This window comes from Leptonotus elevatus, chromosome 9, assembly GCF_054856555.1.
Source record: "Leptonotus elevatus isolate MCC_2025b chromosome 9, RoL_Lele_1.0, whole genome shotgun sequence".
NCBI classification, from domain to species: Eukaryota; Metazoa; Chordata; class Actinopteri; order Syngnathiformes; family Syngnathidae; genus Leptonotus; species Leptonotus elevatus.
Genome location: NC_141247.1, coordinates 12,739,095 through 12,757,399, shown reverse-complemented (window position 1 = coordinate 12,757,399; position 18,305 = coordinate 12,739,095). Strand labels below are relative to the sequence as shown.

At 40.8% G+C, this 18,305-nt stretch overlaps 1 protein-coding gene across 3 annotated transcripts; it reads left to right on the top strand.

Moving 5' to 3' along the window:
* Nucleotides 1–1,109: 1,109 nt before the first annotated feature.
* LOC147168398 (E3 ubiquitin-protein ligase RNF38-like) lies at nucleotides 1,110–13,282 on the top strand. Of its 3 annotated transcripts, none has more exons than XM_086085458.1 (13): nucleotides 1,110–1,439; nucleotides 1,927–2,268; nucleotides 7,361–7,413; nucleotides 7,548–7,729; nucleotides 8,222–8,705; nucleotides 8,897–9,037; nucleotides 9,148–9,339; nucleotides 10,431–10,592; nucleotides 10,672–10,775; nucleotides 10,864–10,945; nucleotides 11,018–11,139; nucleotides 11,357–11,456; nucleotides 12,421–13,282. In XM_086085458.1, exons 2-13 carry the CDS (start codon nucleotides 1,980–1,982, stop codon nucleotides 12,481–12,483), a joined length of 1,974 nt encoding a protein of 657 aa, XP_085941584.1. In that variant the 5' UTR covers nucleotides 1,110–1,439; nucleotides 1,927–1,979; the 3' UTR covers nucleotides 12,484–13,282. The 3 variants fall into 3 exon arrangements, with proteins under 3 accessions (XP_085941584.1, XP_085941583.1, XP_085941582.1); XM_086085457.1 differs by having other exon boundaries at nucleotides 1,871–2,268; XM_086085456.1 differs by having other exon boundaries at nucleotides 1,110–2,268.
* Nucleotides 13,283–18,305: the final 5,023 nt, after the last annotated feature.

Sequence of the window (18,305 nt, the reverse complement as noted above, 5' to 3'; positions counted from 1 at the left end):
ACAATTGTAAGGAAAATTAAGTGTCGTGGAGGAGAGGCAAAAAGGTGAGAGGAAAACAGTTTTAAAAAAATCAAAGATTTCAATCTTTTTTACAGTGACAACAAATGTGTGTGACCTTCAGCAATAGTCAGAAAATCTTGCCAGTGGAGATGAAGTGGAGCGTGACAAGGGGGGCTGCTTCTCACCACAAATATGTGACTGTAATACAGCAGTCGAAATGGTAAATTATGTTAAATGACAATTATCTTCTTATTAAATACAGTATAAGTGATGAGATGATTCACTTGTTAGATAATAATTCCTCAAGAAGAATTTTAAGTTCATCAATGAAGACCTTGTGCTGAGGTGAAAAAAAAATGCCTGCAGTTCATGGACATGGAGGACCTCATGACTGGTTTTGCCTTGGGCCACTAAATGACTAAATGCAGTATTAATAAACACGTGTGTATCACAAAACCCGTAAAATAAAGCATATGCCAATGGAATCAAAATATCTGCAAATCAGTGAAAGTGTTTGCTGTAAATGTTATTATTCTGACTTTAGTATTGGAAAAAAGCCTCCTTTATTGGTGCTACTTTTAAGGCCCAAATAGTAAGTATGCCTATAATATTTTACTTAACGTCTATTGTATCAATAGTGAGACGTCTGGACTACATTCGTATGCTATTTTATGAAATGTGGAGACAAAGGCATTCAGGTGGAATCACTAGCAGTTAATGGAGATGGCTACCGTGTCACAATAAAATGCAAGGTTGTTATTATTTTTTTAACCTTGAAATTTCAACGCAAAACCCATCGCGTTCATAGCGTTTACTAGTACAGTACTGTAGTATTTCTGGTTTGAAGCTCCTGAATTATTAATGAGCTGGGCGACTGCCTGCAAGAGTCTTGCTAGGCATTAGTAATCGAAACTGTAAACGAAATTACGCTTGAAATCAACCATTGTACTACTTTGTCACATTTTTTGCATCTGCATGCACAGTTTAAAAATCTTACTTCCGTGTAAACACCCCATGTGGATGATTTACCCCAAAACGAAGCAAATATGCGTGCTATAGTTTTTCAGTGATCGATTTAGAGTGTCTGAACATAGTGTGAAACTCCCATTGATTGATCTCCACTACACTCCCTGCTGACCGGAGAAAACATTTGATATCGAACCCAAGAAGGGGGTTTAATTGACGCGAAAAAAACGTTCGTATTTTCTATCTAAGGTGCCCGTGGAAGGACGCGGTCTGAAGAAGCCCGCCCGTAAGCACCGCTTATCGGTCTTACGTCGACATAATAGGACGTTTTGTCCCCGCCTAACGTCGCCACGGTTGGACTTGTTTTTCCTGCCGGAGCTCGCTTCCTGTTAGCTTGTGCTAGCCGACATTATGCTAATGAACGTGCCAGTATAGTTTGCCATCGCAAAGGGGTGGAACTGCACCACTTTCGGGTAGGTTTCTAGGTTCGTGCTAGTAAAAATATAAAAGTTTATGCGAAAACAGCGTCACAGTTTGCTCTCGATGGTTCTCATGTTTGTCGCTAACGCCCGGTAGCTTAGCCATGTTGCTTCTGTGAGGGCTTTAACTCGTCCAGTAAAGCTCGCTGAGATGTGCACCAGCAATAGCTCATATCGATCGCGAGTCAATTCGTAATACACCGAATTAATTTTGTGTCTCGTTTTAAGTGGTCATAGTCGACTCCGGTGCTTATCTTGAACAAAAAGACAATAGAGTGGCAACGTTTTTTTGTTTGGTCGTTTTTTTGTGTGTGCTGCTGTTCATCACTTTTGGTGTCTAAAAGTGTCAAATTTCCTGTTAAAATCCCAATTCCGAAAGCATTAAGTAGCACACTCGGTTTAAGAACGTCTTCTGACTTAACTAGATTTAAAGCGAGACTGGGAAACTGTATGACGAGGGAGGTTGCTCTCTTCTCTTGAGTCTCTCGCCTACTTTTCCACCGCCGCCGCCCTCCTCGTCCGCTCCAGTCAACCATGGACCCCCCGAGGACACGCTCTCGGTCTCGGTCCGGCTTCTATCATTTCGCCGTGAGCAACCCCGCTGGAGCCAACAGCGGCGGTAACGCGCTCGGTAACGGGAGCATGATGAGCGCCGGCGGCGGCGGAGGAGGAGGTGGGATGAGCTTCCCGCAGCAGAGCAACGCCGGTTGGGCACCGCACCACGGCGGTCGCGGCGGCTACCCGGAGAACCTGCCGCAGCAGCCGGGTGCTTACATGGCCGCAGGGGCGCAACGCCACGGAGCTCACCGGCATCCTGGAAATGGTAAGTGGCGTGGGCCTGCTAAATGCACAATTACATGCGTTCGGGATAGATAAGACGAGGACTTATTATCAGGTAACCTCGGCTCTTCATCTATCAGCTGTGTTTTGAACAAAAACCCTTTGTGTTGCAGTTTTTTTTTCTCGATTTGATTGAACATTTGTCCGACGTTTGCACTCACCCCCACAGCCGAGTAACATCCAGTGCGGTAGTCCTATATTACAAATTCTGTTCTTACGATGATTATATTCATTTGTTTTGATTGATTTAGGTATTTATTTGACATGTTTGTTTACTGTTGGCAGTAGTTTTCATGTTTGTAGGCCTGCACTACATCAAACGTGAGAAATTTGCGCCTCTCAGCTGATTATAAACATTAGAAACTGGTTTTACCATGATTTAGTTCACTCCAATGCAAGTTCATCCCATTTGCAAAAATATACAATTTGAACTGTGTTAAAGGGGAAGTCAAGTAAAAATAATAATATTTCCAGTAGTTTTGTTGTATTTTCTATGAACCCCCACTAGTCTAAACACGGCATTCTGATTAATATTGTGTTTTTGGAATATGAATTAAGCAGCAAAATCTACCCGTTTTTATCCATCGCAGGGGGTGGTCATTTTGCCACTTGCTTTCGACTGAAAATGACCAGCGCAGGGCTCAGGTAACGACCAATCACGGCTCAGCTGTTTTCTGAGTTTGATCTTGTGATGTTCGCAAGCTGAGCTGTGATTTGGTTTACCTGAGAGCACTTGAACGACTGTGATGCCATTTTTTTCAGCAAGTGGCATAGTGGCTGCCCCCTGTGACGGTTATAAAGGCTGGTGGATTTTGCTGCTTAATTCATATTCCACAAACACAATATTAATCAGAATATTGTGAGATTCTTTTGTGATTAAAGGCTATATTAATAAACTTGACTTCGTTTTCCTCAACTTGTGTGCAAAAATTTGAGATGTGAGCATTGTATGGTGGCATTGAACTCTACTCACTTCACAAGATGCACTTGGCAAATAGTGAACAACTACCCCCACCCCCCACCTTCTTAAAAAAAAGCTTCACGCTGTTTAATGTCACTCCCAATTGAAGTTTACTGTCAACATAAACAAAAAGTTACATGCTGTGTATTTAACCTGATAATTTTGCCATAATGGCGGCTAGCTTAATGCTATCACATAATATGGGGTAGATACCAGAGCGACGTGTGCTCGTATTTCTCTTATTGTGGCCAGTGAGAGTATCTTTACAAAAACAAATGGTTGCTTAACATGGAGCTGGGAGCTGTATGTTGCCACTCTATGCAAACCTTACTTGATTTCCTCCCGCCACATTTGCAATGAGCAAAAATTTTAGCATTGGACCTGAGAGATTGTGATATCGGTCTACAACTTACATACATAGTTATTTAGTCAGAGGAAGGTTAGCAGTTCCACTGATGTAAAACCAAAACGGATTAATTTCCTCTTTTTCTTTTTTCTTTTTTAAACAAATGAAAAACAAATTTTATTTTTCATGGTATCAGACTGAACATGATCCAAATCTGCTTTATCTCATAGGCAGAGATGACATGAATAATTAAATTAAACAAGGCTCTTGTTGTGTTGCCAGAAACACCAAAATAACCCTCACTGAGTAGCTATTAAGAAATGTGTCATACAAATTGATAGTATACACTAATTATGTATGCGCAAAACAAAAGGTTCTGCAATCTCACTACTTGTAGTAAGCAAAGTCTCAATGCACAGATTAAATTAAAAGTTTAAGATTTTTGTTTTCTGTGATTTGAATATTTTTCACTTATTGCAACTTAGAGACATTATCCCCCTGGATTCTTATCACAGAATTGCTATTATATGTGTGGTGTGAGCGTTTTTTATGTGATTCTCACCCATAATAATCTGTAGCTCCTTTGAACTTGTTTACACAATACCGCCTTAAAAATACCCCCCCATTCTACTGTCTTGTCTACACCCAAACAAAACCGTCCTCATGCTCCCCCCAGTGTGGAATTTTAAATCGTGAGCCAACGTTCCACAGTCAGAGGCGTGACATGTCACTTAATAGTGTCGGCGTGCGCTATTCCGACTATCCTTATTACAGTACACGCATTTGCTGCTGCTGCAGGCTTCACTGCGCCCTATTCTGTTTCTGTTTTGTCTTTTTGTTTGAATTTCGCAAGACAATGTTTAAATGGCAACTGTTGTCAGTTAAGACTTCAAATTAAGATCGCTTTGTTGTTGCATTGCAGCGCCAAACCAACCAAACCCAATACTGGCTGTGGGACTCAAACAAAGAGTCTTACTTGTAATTTTCAATTATTGAGTCACAGAATGTTGTCAATTGTAGAGAGTACCAGACATCTAATAGCAGTCATATTACCGTATTGTCTTTTGTCGGTCATAACAATTTATTTAAATTCTGTGCATTTGTTGTCTTGCCTGTATCTCAAACACAACTCAGTATTTGTTTTAACAGAAGTCCACACTCTGCACTGGTTTAAGGCAAAATGTAGGCGTAATAATGATAATAATAATAATACAAATAAGGATGATGATGATGAATACAATTAAATAAATAGTGTTGTGCTTCTACAGCACCACTATTAGGACGAAATAAGGTTTGTTTTCTCTCCAGCAGAGCCCCATCAGTCTGCCTCAGTGTCCCCTTTTTTGGCCCCCAGGCTGAAAAGATCTAGTTCTTCACAAAACGCATGGGGGACACGGACCGAGCGAGGTCTCGAAGTTGATGGAGATAGATCTAAGACAGCGTGTTGCCTTCAGTGTCAGCTGGTCAGTCAGCCGTCTTTGCGTCTGTTCTTCACAGTGGCTAGTGGGGCGTCTTTGAGCCGCCACTATCGCAGATTTCACATGGCCCCACAGTGGCTCTGCAAAGGACAACAAAGGGATGGGGTTTGCTTTCAGATCTGTTGTTTCTGAGGAGCCCTGTTGGATGAGGGAGACATGGAATGGAGGGGAGCAGAGGGGGGGGAGGTTTCTTTTCTTTTTAGTGATGAAATATCTTTTGGGCCCTGCTTAAGCCAAAGTCTTGTGATCTGAAGGACGTCTTTTCATGCTGCATGAAAGTATGTGTGCATGCGCTGCATCCAGATTGCACATGTGCCCTGACAGATAACCAGCTGGCCTCGCATTGTTTTTTCCCAGTGCATATTTATTACATTACTGCACTATGGCACTGCAACTACGGATTATTTTAATAAACAATCTGATTGTTATTTTGTCGGGATAATCAAAGAATCTGATCAAAAAAATTTTTTTTCAGTTTCCCTAGATAAAAAAAAAAACGCCATTATTTGAAATTAACGGTGCAGAAAATAAATGATGATTCAGCTACTTGTTTGGTCCATAATATGTCAAAAATGTGTTGTTGATCATTGTTTTCCAATGTAGAGTAAATGTTTTGTAAAGATTCAACACAAAGTTAACACTGGGGAGCAATTTTGGGGGGGGAAATCAGATGAGTTCCATTTAAAAAAAAAAAAATACTTATTAAAACTAAAATTGCCTGCTGATTCCAAAATTGCAGTTTTTACCTCGTTAAGTTTTTTTCTTTCCAGATAAACAAAATTCCACGGATTAGCTGTAATTAGTCTGTAGTAAGAAGAACTGATTACAATTGGACTCCTCGACATCTGTGTGGCAACATTTTTGTCCAGTCACAATTGAGACTGTGCAGGTGTGTGCAGCTCCCAATATGTCAATACTATCAATATCTGCAAACAGAAAGCTAGCATAGTAGAAATTAAGAGGATTAGTGCTGGCTTTTCTCCTAACCTTGTAAAACCATGGTTCTATTTTATTTCATCCTGTGTTTTTAGTTTTCAAAGCTTGTTCATTCGGTCTTAGTGTTTTATTTACATACATAAACATTATTGCATATTATTTAGGAAAATGGGGATCCTATAGCTCAAACACTTGACATGATAGAGAATTATTTGCTATTTGTTTAGTTAACAGGATTTGGCAAAATTCTGATTAGATTTTGATGCATTGTTTTGGAGACGGGGCACAGAACGCAAAATAGTTTCTACCCGAAAACAGATGCGGAAATTGTACTTATGTATGAGCATGCGAACCAAGCAATGATGGAGGAACACTACTGTAGTTGGCGCTTCTCCAGCATTTACTCCACTCCTACTTTGTCCAGTGGATTGATCCACATTACTTTCTCATGTTAAATGTGTTTGCTTTTTAGAACACTTGTGTTGGTTTTTATTCTTTTTTTTTTTTTTTATAAAAAAAATTAAAATAAGTGCTTAGTGGGTTGGTGTGGTTCTCCTTACAGACATACTCAAAATAAATCAAGCAAACTGCTGAACCTAGGACCTTTGGGTCCATCAGGATAATTTGCCCGTGAATAATTCATGAATATTAATTATATAATTCATTCAGGAGGCCAGCTGTCTATGAACTTTTGCCGTTTGGTGTCCATCCAAATTAGATATGTTTGCGCTCTGCACCATTCCTGTTCTTCTGGAAGCAAGCAGCATTTGTATTATGTAAAAGTATGATATCTAGAGCTTTTTTGTTTGTTTGTAATGAGCTCTATTTAAAAAGTAAATCCCACATCTGTTTGAGGACTGTTTCAAGACTTGCACCTCACATTTTGTTGTGACACATTGCACTTAGTAGATAAGTAGATAGTAGATAACTGAGTAAAATAACATTGTTAGCATGTGGCTATCTGGCAATGAGGAGTTGAGAGCCCCTTGAAGAAGAGAAAGCATACGATAGCAGCGGTTTTTGGAACATCAGAGGCAATGAAAGATCCAGTGTGGCTTTTTCCACAGAGCCCTTCCTCTGCTTTGTTTCAAGCAGCTGTTGGGAAAGCCTGTCAGACTTGAGAAGCCCAACACAGATTGATTAGGTCAATGTCTGACACCCATTTGAATTTGGAGTAACAGACCGATCACTGTTTCATATCTTTTGTGATCCTGCACAGGGAAATCAGATTGAGGCGACCAGTTTGTCGTGCTGGCTTAGCAGGCGTATGCTTGTGTCTTGTGATGTTGTTTTTCCTCAGCACCATCTTATCTGATTATGTTTCGCCCCTCTCTCCCCTTCTCCTTGCCTGCAGGAGGAGTGCTACACTTTCATCCAGATAATGTGTTCAGTGAGGATCGAGACAAAGTAAGCCATGATACGTGGCCTCAGTTTACTCCTGGTTGTTATTGAGCTTTGTTACAATGATTTCTTCCATGTATATTATTTAGTTCCTTGAACAAGCACCCAATCACTACCCTTTCATTGTCCACTCTATACAGATGGAAGACAGTCCAAGTCCAAAAAGGCAGCGTCTTTCCCAGCAGTCCATTTTAGATCTGACCTCCGCCCCTCCCTCTACCCCTTCCTCTCCCATTCGCCCCTGGGAGCTCACCCCCAGTCGCAGGCCGCATGCCCACTACGCACCAGAAAGATGTCACACACCTGTCCGAAATCGAAGAAGGTAAGTGCATGCATTATTATTTTTTTGCAGGTGTAACCTATAGATAGATTTACTTCATAAAGCCAATACAAAAAAAAACGCTAAGTAATGAATGAATTGTAATGATATCTGAGTGTAAACAACTTTTCACACTGCACTACAGAACAGTGTGCCCTGGTGGCACATGAGATGGGCACTTGCCATCTCAGCAGACACGCCATCATGGCACCTCAGTGCATCCACTAGGAGAGATGGCGGCGGAGCGATTTCAGAGCGGCAATGACATGAGTTGTACATTTTTTGTTTCATGACCTGTCCCATCTGTCAATTTTTTAAAATCGGAAGTTTAAAAATAAAAATTTGCCCAATCCTGTATTAAAGACTGAAGTTATTAATCAACAAACTAAAGGGTTGTTATGAAGTTAGTCAGATAAACGTTTATTGGTTGTCTTCCGTGCTCCATATTTATGTGCAACATATCTTATACCGCAACCTCATCTCCTCCCTCCTCAGCCCTCCGATGCGACGCCCGCGTGGCCGCAGAGACCGCCTGGTGCGTCATCATCACACACACAATCACCACCACCATTACAACAGCAACAACAACAACCACCACCACCCCAACCCTCACCCTCACCCTCACCCTCACCCCCACCCTCACCCCCACCCTCACCCTCACCCTCACCCTCACCCTCACCCTCACCACCACCATCACCACCTGCACTCCCACCACGGGCTGTCACCGGGCCATCAAGACGAGAACTACCGTCACTCGGCCCCCCCTCAGGGCTACCCGCCCTATGGCCAGCAGCCCCTTAGAGGTCCGCCGGCGCCCGGGATGGAAGAGCGCCAAGTTTACCATCCCCCAAACCCCTCCCCGAGGCCCCTTCATCCGTCTTCGAACCTGTCTCCCCGACTGCTGCACCCTGCGGCGCATCCGCAGCACCCGCACCCATCGCAGCAACAGAGCAGCGGAGTGTTGGACCTCCAGGAACAGGTCAGTTTAAACGATGGCTTAAATTTGTCTTGATTGGTTTATTTTCAAATGATTGGTTTGTCTTAAATGGATTGAGTAGCTGCACAAAGCTCTTGTCATTTAGGTACAAATGTCACGGCCTGTTGTTCCAATTCACCTTAAAATGTCTGTGGGACCAAACACTGGTTACAATCCTTGTTCTCTGTGTTTAGGGTTCAGTTCCAGTATCGTATACTGTGTCACCCCCGGGGGCTCCACCTGGCCTGCCGCCTCGCTCAGCCCCACAACAAATCCCGGCATGCTCGGTAGTCTTCAGTGGACAGCACTATCCCGTCTGCAGCGTCGCCCCTCCTGTGAGTTTTGCAGCTAAATTTACATTGAGGGCATCTTCTGGCTTCGCTTGGGTATTTTTGCTCAGATACTGTTTGCACCAAGTCATTTCTATTCTCATCGTTCTTGTCAGGTCCTGCAGACTTGCTCCGTGCAGCACCTACCCATGCCCTACCCATTCCCTTCTCTGCTGTCCAGTGACCCAGCCTTTCTCCTCCCCCCACCTCCTCACCTCCCGCATCCTCCCACACACATTTCCCATCATCCTCCTCACCTGCCGCAGCCTGGACAGTTTGGACCCTACGCGACACAGCAGGCCCGTTCCGTAAGTAGCAAAGGGCAGCTTGTTTGGGGCCATAAGATTTCAATAGTCGCATCCTGTTTGAACTTGAGGAACCAATGAAGAAAGTCAGGAAAATGTTTTTGGTTGTACTCAATATCTGCATAATGGAATGCAGGAGAAAATGTCTTGTAGTTGTCTGTGACCATGCCTTTTTACTTAAAACCACATGCAAATTATAATGTTGAACTGGTTTAAAGTGAAAGTCAACCTTAAACATTTATTGACAATAATATGTTAATTGTGACCTCACTAGTCTAAACATGACATTCTGATTAATATTATATTTGTAGAATATGAGTTATGAAGCAAAACTCCAACGACCAATCACAGCTCACCTGTTTTCTGAAGCTACACTGTGATTGGTTGTTACCTGAGACCAGAGCAACATTGATGTCATTTTCAGTCAACAAGTGGTAAAATGGCCGCCTCCTGAGAGATAAAAACGGCCGCATTTTGCGGCTTAACTCATATTCCACTAACGCAATATTAACCAGAATACCATATTTAGTAGGGCTGTAATAATGGCAATATCGTAATATCGCCACAATATCGTTGTCGTCATGTCACGATATTAAAAGCACCACATCTGTTAAAAAAAAGTCAGGTTGATTTCCCATTGTGCTGTTTTAGCACCCTCTGGTGGCTAGTTTTTAGCGGCGTTTAATTTTCACAAGGCATGTTTTTGCCCTTCTATGTTTAAAATCTACGCTAATCATCATATGAAGGGGAATGTAATATGCTCGTGAAGCGAGTCAATATGTGGAGGAAGTCAATGTGTGCGTCCATTAGCAAGTAAGTGCCTCAATATTAAGTGTTATTAGAGATTGTAGGTGTTTTTTATGCATTGCTGTTATGCGCAAAAGCACAATATTGTGCTTTTTGTTTTTTTCAGTATGAGCTCTTTTTTTTTTTTTTTACAATATTCTATCCTTTTTTAATATCGCCCACTTCCCCACAATATCGTGATAATTAACCAACTTGTATTTGTGGTATTAATCCAGACTGTATCTTATTAGTGCTCTGATTACTCAACGTCCCCCCCTTGTTTTTTTTGTTTTTTTTACATTCTGCAGCCTTTACAGAGGATAGAGAATGACGTGGAGCTGTTGGGAGAGCATCTGTCTTTGGGTGCGGGACTCCATTACCCCCCAGCCACCCACCCAGCCCTCACCCCACACTCCACACAGCTCCACTTCCTTTCCCATGAGCCCCTGCCCCAGGAGTTCTTTGGAGTGGTGAGTGCTGAGACCACTTGCAATTTGTTGTTGAAAGAAAGTCCAGCAAGCTGATGCGCGCATGTCAATTGTCTCGCAGTCCTACCCGAACTTCATCCCCCGCCGCCTGGCGGGTCGAAGGTACCGCTCGCAACAGCCACTACCGCCTTCGCCTTACCACCCCAGCCTCCTGCCTTACTTCCTGTGAGTTGATCCCAAGTGATTTTCTTGGAATTGCAATCAAATTTACTTCAATGGACGTTGTTAGCAGTTCACAATGTTCTCTTTTTAGATCGATGCTGCCAGTCCAGCCGACTGGCCCTGCAATCAGTCTCGAGCTGGATGTCGATGATGGAGAAGTGGAAAATTACGAGGTTTGTCAATTTGACAGTTAAAAAAAAAAAAGTATTGAATTGAAGCTGGGTACTAATTATTTTGTGTTGCAGGCCCTCCTCAATCTTGCTGAGCGTCTCGGTGAGGCCAAACTCCGAGGACTTACCAAGGGAGATATCGAGCAGCTTCCTTCCTATCGCTTCAACCCAAATAACCACCAGTCTGAACAAACACTGTAAGAAGGGTAGCAGACAGACCATCACACATTTTTATAAATCATTTCAAACAACTTCTTTCAGTGTCTTGATTTCCCACCCCACCCCAATTATTTTTTTCTGTGGCTTGGGACCACTGATTTAAAACATTTCCATCAGCAGACATACTCCCTTAGAAGCTCTTTCAAGCTCCATTTGTCATACAAAGTGTGTTGTGCTTTTGTTGTCATCTTGCAGGTGTGTGGTGTGTATGAGTGATTTTGAGTCCCGACAACTGCTGCGAGTTCTGCCCTGCAGCCATGAGTTCCACGGCAAGTGTGTCGACAAGTGGCTGAGGGTAAGTAGCTGCCCCGTGGAGCTGGCTGACTCGCACTGTTTGGAAGCAACATCCTCCCTGCTATCTGGAGATGATATTGTATGCTACCTACCATTATGTATGCTAGCCTGGGTGAATTTGCTCAACGGCAACAACAAAAAAACATACACACACAGTTATCATCATGCATCTTTTTTCATAATTTTTAAAAGCTCTCTGGTGACTTTAATAAGTCTCTGACATTCTTCCGTCAAAATACACTTCTCACGAATCACCGTCGCAATCTGTTTGATGCAAATCCACAGTATGGAGTTTGTTACCATGACGACAAAGCAAGTGGCTACCCATTGTTGCCAACTTTTTTTGGCCCCTCTAGCGACTACTTAAAATAATGATAATTAAAAATAAAAAAAGCAACAAACCTACGGTAGTAACTTTTTGTGGTGGTATTAGAGACTTGTGGAGACATATTTTCAAAAATAGGTCTATTAAAGATTTACTAGGTTGCTCAGTTCCACACATGATGGGTGGGCAAGCGCTCCAGAAACGCAATTGTTTCTCTACAACCAATAGTCAATTTTCCATTACAGTAAACTGCAAAGTGGGGTTACTTCAAACTGTTTGTCACCCACAGCTTGTAATTCAACAAAAGAGAATTAAACATTGCATATTTAAACACCAAAATATTCAACCAAATAATATAATTTAATCTAACAAAGGTCTACGTATACTGCAAAACACCACGGACAAGCTAATGGAAATTAGCAAAGATATTACGGGTAGGTGCTTACAAATGTTCAAACATCTGATACTTTCGGAGTAGCAATGCATACAAACAGATCATGCAACACTTCCACAGGCATATATTCTAATATTTCTGGAGATTAGTTGTGAGCCTTCTCCTTTGCAGTCCTTTAGGTGGCAGTAATGTGCTTTTTTTTTTTTTTTTTGTATGTTAACTAAAATCCGTCCTTTCTTTCCATAGGCCAATCGGACGTGTCCCATTTGCCGGGCTGATGCTTCCGAGGTCCAGAGAGACTCTGAGTGATCACATGACGCGCTACGATATAAATGTCTGTAAGACATGTTCAGCACTGCCTGCTCTGCATCTGTCTCATCTGTTACATACATGTACATGATTGTATACACACCGACAAACACACACCATTTCCTTCATTATTTAAATTGTGTGTTCCCGCGATATCTTTTTTTTGTTTTTATTTTTTATGACACAATCTTCCTACTTGGCATACTTAATTACTGTGTGTGTGTTGGTGTGTTCACCATAAGAGTTAACATGTATTTTGGTCAGCTATATTATGCAAGCCTCAAAGGGGATTGTGTGTGAGATTTTTCTAGACATTTGAGCATGAGGGTGTGCACGTGTGCGTGCGTGTGTTGTCAAGACATGACAACTTTTCACGAGTGATTGGTAATGATCCATTTGTACGTTCCTGCACTGTGTGTCTTTATGTACAGTATAACAATGTGTACGGTATTAAGAAATTCCTTTTTCTCTAGTTTGACTTCAAGGGTCCATGGTGCCACTATTTAATCATTGTTTTTCTTTGCATTAAGTTGACACTTGTTCATGAATGAGTAATTATTTTGACCATAATGAGTGACTGTCCTCCCTGGCATTGACCTCATTCCTGTCTCCACTTATTACAAGCGCTTCACAGCACTAACTAAGAGCACATTATGCATTTTGGTTTCCTCTTCTTAGTTTGAATGTTTGTGACTTTGCAGTGGCACGTTATATAGATATCTCTCTATATAAATATGTATACTGTATAAATGTATGAATATCTGTATACCAAATAAAAGGCTTGATATGAATTTTTAAAGTTGGCCCATTGGATTTTTTGTTTTGATTAGTTTTGTTTTGCTCCACCCCTCTGCTATTTAATTAGGATTTCGTGATGTGTACATTCAATTTAAATTGCGATTTTTCCAATGACTTTTGTGTGTGTGCGTGCGTGTGTGTTGTCGCCCATTCCCAGACGTTAGGGCATATTTTTCCAGATTTTTATTTTAGTGGTGCGCTACCTCAAACTACCACAAGATGGTGTTGGCGTTTTCTGGATTACCATCCGTCAAAATCTGATGGATTTTAAGGTTTCTTATTTTAACTTTTCATAGAACTATTTCTTTAATATTCAGATTTATATAAATTATATGTGCTACTTAATCCACGTCACGCCCCACGGCGCAGTCCCAGTGCATGTTATGTGCAAGGACACAGCTGTTTGACAGATAGCACACACTTGTAGTCATGTATTGACACAACACAGTGCACACGCAGCATTTTATTTACACATTAGGTCTATATTAATATGTATCCTGTGGTTTAAAGAGCAGATGTAACCTTTAAGCTATTTCTCCACAAGGGAAAATACACAAATCCCAATGCGCCAATAAAGGAACTATTTTTCACACAAACATGCAACCTTCAGAGTTGTTTATAGAGTAAGATAACGTTTTGCAGGACAACAGCCTCAAAAGACTGTGAATAAAAAAACATAATGTACAAAATAATAAAACTGTTATTATTGTAAATGTACATTAATTTGTATTCAACATAACTTCACATAAGTCCATAAAATAATTAAGATTTCTTATTTATAAAGAAATGATGAAGGCCGACATGCTGGAGGTAAAAATTGTGTTTAGAGGAACAAAACCTTGTGTTGTTTTGTTTTTATAGCGATCAGCCATCTTTGCTGTTTACATTCGCCTGGAATGGGGTTGAAGTTTGAGCTTGCAATCCCGCCTCCTGTCAAATACCTGATTGGTACTATGTAGTTGAGTAAATAAACATTTGAGGAAATAGCCTACTGTATCTTTGAACCATTGGTGGGTTTTGTAGGAGTGAGAAATGTAATAAAAGTGAGTAAGTGACGGTGGTTTTATTATATTATAAATTCCTAGGTCTATAGTGCCTTTGCACGTGTGTGTTTTTATTTATTTTGTCAAGAGTTTTGAGAGTCGTGATATTTACTTTCCAATAACGACCACGCTGTCAGAAGTACTCATTTTGGTCAATAGGTGGCAGTAAAAATAGTAAAATATATGTGTTGCTTGGTGCTGTATTTGGGTACCTGTAACAGACGCTTGCTCTTAATGCTGAGCACAGCTTAACGTGATAACCGTTCACCTGATATACACTTTATACATTATGGAGACAGTATCAAGAACATTTATCATAAAATGTTGAATTTAGTATTGAATATACAGTATTGATATAGTCATCATTGGCAACAGCTGGGGTGGCAAATGGCGAGGCATTTGGTGGCCACCCATTTCCACACTGTAAAACCGTCTACGGCTGGCAGAAATGTAAAATATTTTAAACAAATAGATAATATTTAAGAAAATAACTTAAGTAATAGGTCTGTGTTGAGATTTAACCCCCTGGACTTCCTTTGGTTTGCAGAGGGTTTGAATGGTGCGACTCCCTGTGGACCATGTGACTTGTGGAATATTCCGATTTTTTCAAAGGGCATAAAGTAAGACATAGACAAAGTATTTAAGTCCAAAAATGAACCCTTTCTGTAAATTCCCTGCTTTTAAAGAAAAAATCAGCGATAACGAAATACTCTGACATCCACTATGATTTTCTACTTCTGTCCTGGCACACTTCATCATGCAAGGCTGTGTGTGTGTGTGTGTGTGTGTGTGTGTGTGTGTGTGTGTTATCCCAAGCTGACAGGCTACACGGAATCTCCATCGTGCTCTTATGTATATATAAAAAGAAAGTGAGGACACGAAGCTGTGCCTGCTTCCTTTAGGGTCACACTCACACAGGGAAGTACGCTCTGTCTCTCTTTCTTCCATCACAATGCACCAGCTTGCCAAGTTTCAATGGAGAGAGAGAGAGAGAGAGAGAGAGAGAGAGAGAGAGAGAGAGAGAGAGAGAGAGAGAGAGAGAGAGAGAGAGAGAGAGAGAGAGAGAGAGAGAGAGAGAGAGATATTTGAAGGGGGATTTCCCTTGCAACATGGCAGGTGGCCTTGCTGTCAGAATCTATCACTGCCATGGCGTCACACACTTGTGCACAAAAGTGAGCTGAGTGAAACAGACAGACAGACACGAGTGGAATGTGAACACTAACATAGAAGCAGGGAGCGCCTCAGTGGGAATAGCAACGTCAGGTTAAGACTTAAAAACAACTATTTATAATAATAATAATAATAATAATGTAATTTCTGTTAATTTCTTTATGAATGTAATTTTTTATTAAACCGATGACAAATAATTTTAAAGAAAGACATATGTATCCCAGCGTAGCAATTTTCCTTAAAATAAAATAATGAAATAGCAATTATTCTATTAGCTTTTTCTTATTTATTCATAAAATACATATTTTGTACAGAATAAAATGAATTTAAACAATCAAACAAACAAAAGAATAAACAAACAAACAAACAAACAAATAAATAAATAAAGTGGCCAGAAAAAGTCGAAATCAAAATTTGGTTGTACAACTTCTTTCAACTTCACTTCTTGTATCTGCCACCGTCGTGCATATCCAATGCCTTGAAATAAGACCGGCATCGGCCCAACCGATGCCTGGTATCAGTACGCTGATAAGACTGTCTGACATTAATAAATGAAAAATGAATGCTAAATCAATGTTTTAGAGAAAAGGGAATGTTAATAAAAATGTCTTATTATATTTGTTATTACAGAACAAAAATAAATATTTTAGTTTTTATTATTGTTATAATTTCTTATCTTTATTGTGTGTTGAATTTTTTTTTTAAAGAAAGGACTTTTTTGTTAAATATTTCAGCATATGACCTGACAGTAATAAATGAGGAAAATGATCTGTGAATAAAAAGATCCTTCTCTTGCCCCATCTTGTACTTCTGATTACATTTTTGAGAAACCATCACGTCCGAGGAAAAACAACCAATCAGAGAAAGAAGGCGTGACTGACGAAATGCTGTTTTAACATGACAACCCTTCTTTAATCTACACATTTCCTTCTGCTTTATGTAACATGTCATGTTTGGGTAAATACACGCCTTCATACAACTTGGAGCATCTCGCTTTTTAATATTCATAAATGTCATGCAGTGTATGTTTTGGTCAAATATTAAACGTAAGGGCAATTTCATAATGCGGCTGGATTTTGCAAACTAGGCTGATTCATGGGGAACTTCCTTGGCGGAGGTCTGACGAAGCCTTTTCATGCAGCCACACGTCGGATATGTCACATTTCCTTCCCACTACATGTGTTTGGTATCCCAGCCCGTCAGATTGCTGCGGGTTTTGGATTATATGCTGCAGTGTTCTGTGTACTTTCGCCCTCAAGTGAAGATTACGTGAGAAGCTTTATGTGCCGAACGGCTGCATGGAGACGTACCGTGAGGCCTTTGCGAAGACCAATTTGCAAGTTCGTATGTTACAAGTTACAAGCATATTTATCTTTTGTTATTATTATTATTATTTTTCCAGTTGCGCAGTTTTCTCTATTGGATTGCTCAGAAAGAAGAAAAGTTTTGAAGACGTCATTTGACAAAATGGAGCGTCGGTACATGAGTGGAATGAATGGACTCAAAGACAGGGTTGGGAGGGTTACTTTTAAAATGTAATCTATTACAGTTACAAGTTACCTACTAAAAAATGTAGTTAGTAATGTAATCCAAGTACCATAATATTAAAGTAATGTAACTGGATTACTTTTGGATTACTCCAATATTGAGTATGCTCATAAAGACAAAATCAAAATAAATATCACCACAATATATATTCTATACAATGTGCCCCTGTTATTTGCGAGTGATAGGGACCCAGGCAGCCTACAAATAGCAAAACCTAGTGTAATTAAAAAGCATGTGGGCTATTGATTGATTGATTGATTGATTGATTGATTGATTGAAGGCCATATGCTGTTTTCGAACTGTCACTAAAAGCAACCACACCTCACAGTTTGATAGATAGGTAGATAGATAGATAGATAGATAGATAGTACAGTGGATACTTAGCTCGCTAGCCAGCTAACTAACTAGCTAGATATACAACGTGTATATGTTGTGCATGATTTAAACAGTTTGCTATGGAAGCAGGTCTATGTACGAGATGGCCCCGTTATCACAAACATTATTACGCCATACGCATCCCATGCTCCTATTTAGACGTAACAATGAGCTTTTAGTGACTCTGATTACATTTTGCGTCCCTCTGCTCCTCTCAGTTGCTTTCAGGCTGCATAGAAAATATTCAATAGACGAGACAGGTGGGGGGGCCGCAGGGGAGTGTCTGTAATGGAACGAGATGGCGGGTTAATACGATTGTCTTGCTTGTGACGGCCTTCGTTTTTGTGTTGTGCGCATGAGTGTGCCCGCCATGAAATCCCTTGTTTGCGTGGTGGTGATGATGTGTAGCTGAGTGCAGATGAGACTCGATGTTGCGTACCGTACGCTCTCACGACTTGTCCAAAGAGAATTAAATATCTCGATGGGCAGTCTGCTGTGCAAATAAACAATTAACCTTGACGTAACTAAAATCTGTCTTTACCTAAATAATAACTAAGACTGTGTAGATGGCGATGAAGATGGATGGATGGATAACATTCACCCTCGAACCTTCTCCTTATTTTTTCCCAGCCTCAGCTGCCCCCTGATTATTATTATTATTATTATTTTTACTTTTCCCTTTCTTCTGCGCGTACACTTTGAGTGACGCACATTTAAGTCCGTGTCCTCCCTCTCTCACCACCACAGTGGCCTTGAGGGAGGCCAAGAATTCTGCAGACTGAGGACGCCTTGAGTCTTTGCACTCATGCGCAGACACTCTCACACCCCTCCAAAAAGGCCGACCAGACCTCTGACCCACCAGCTGCGACTGCATCACCATGACATGAA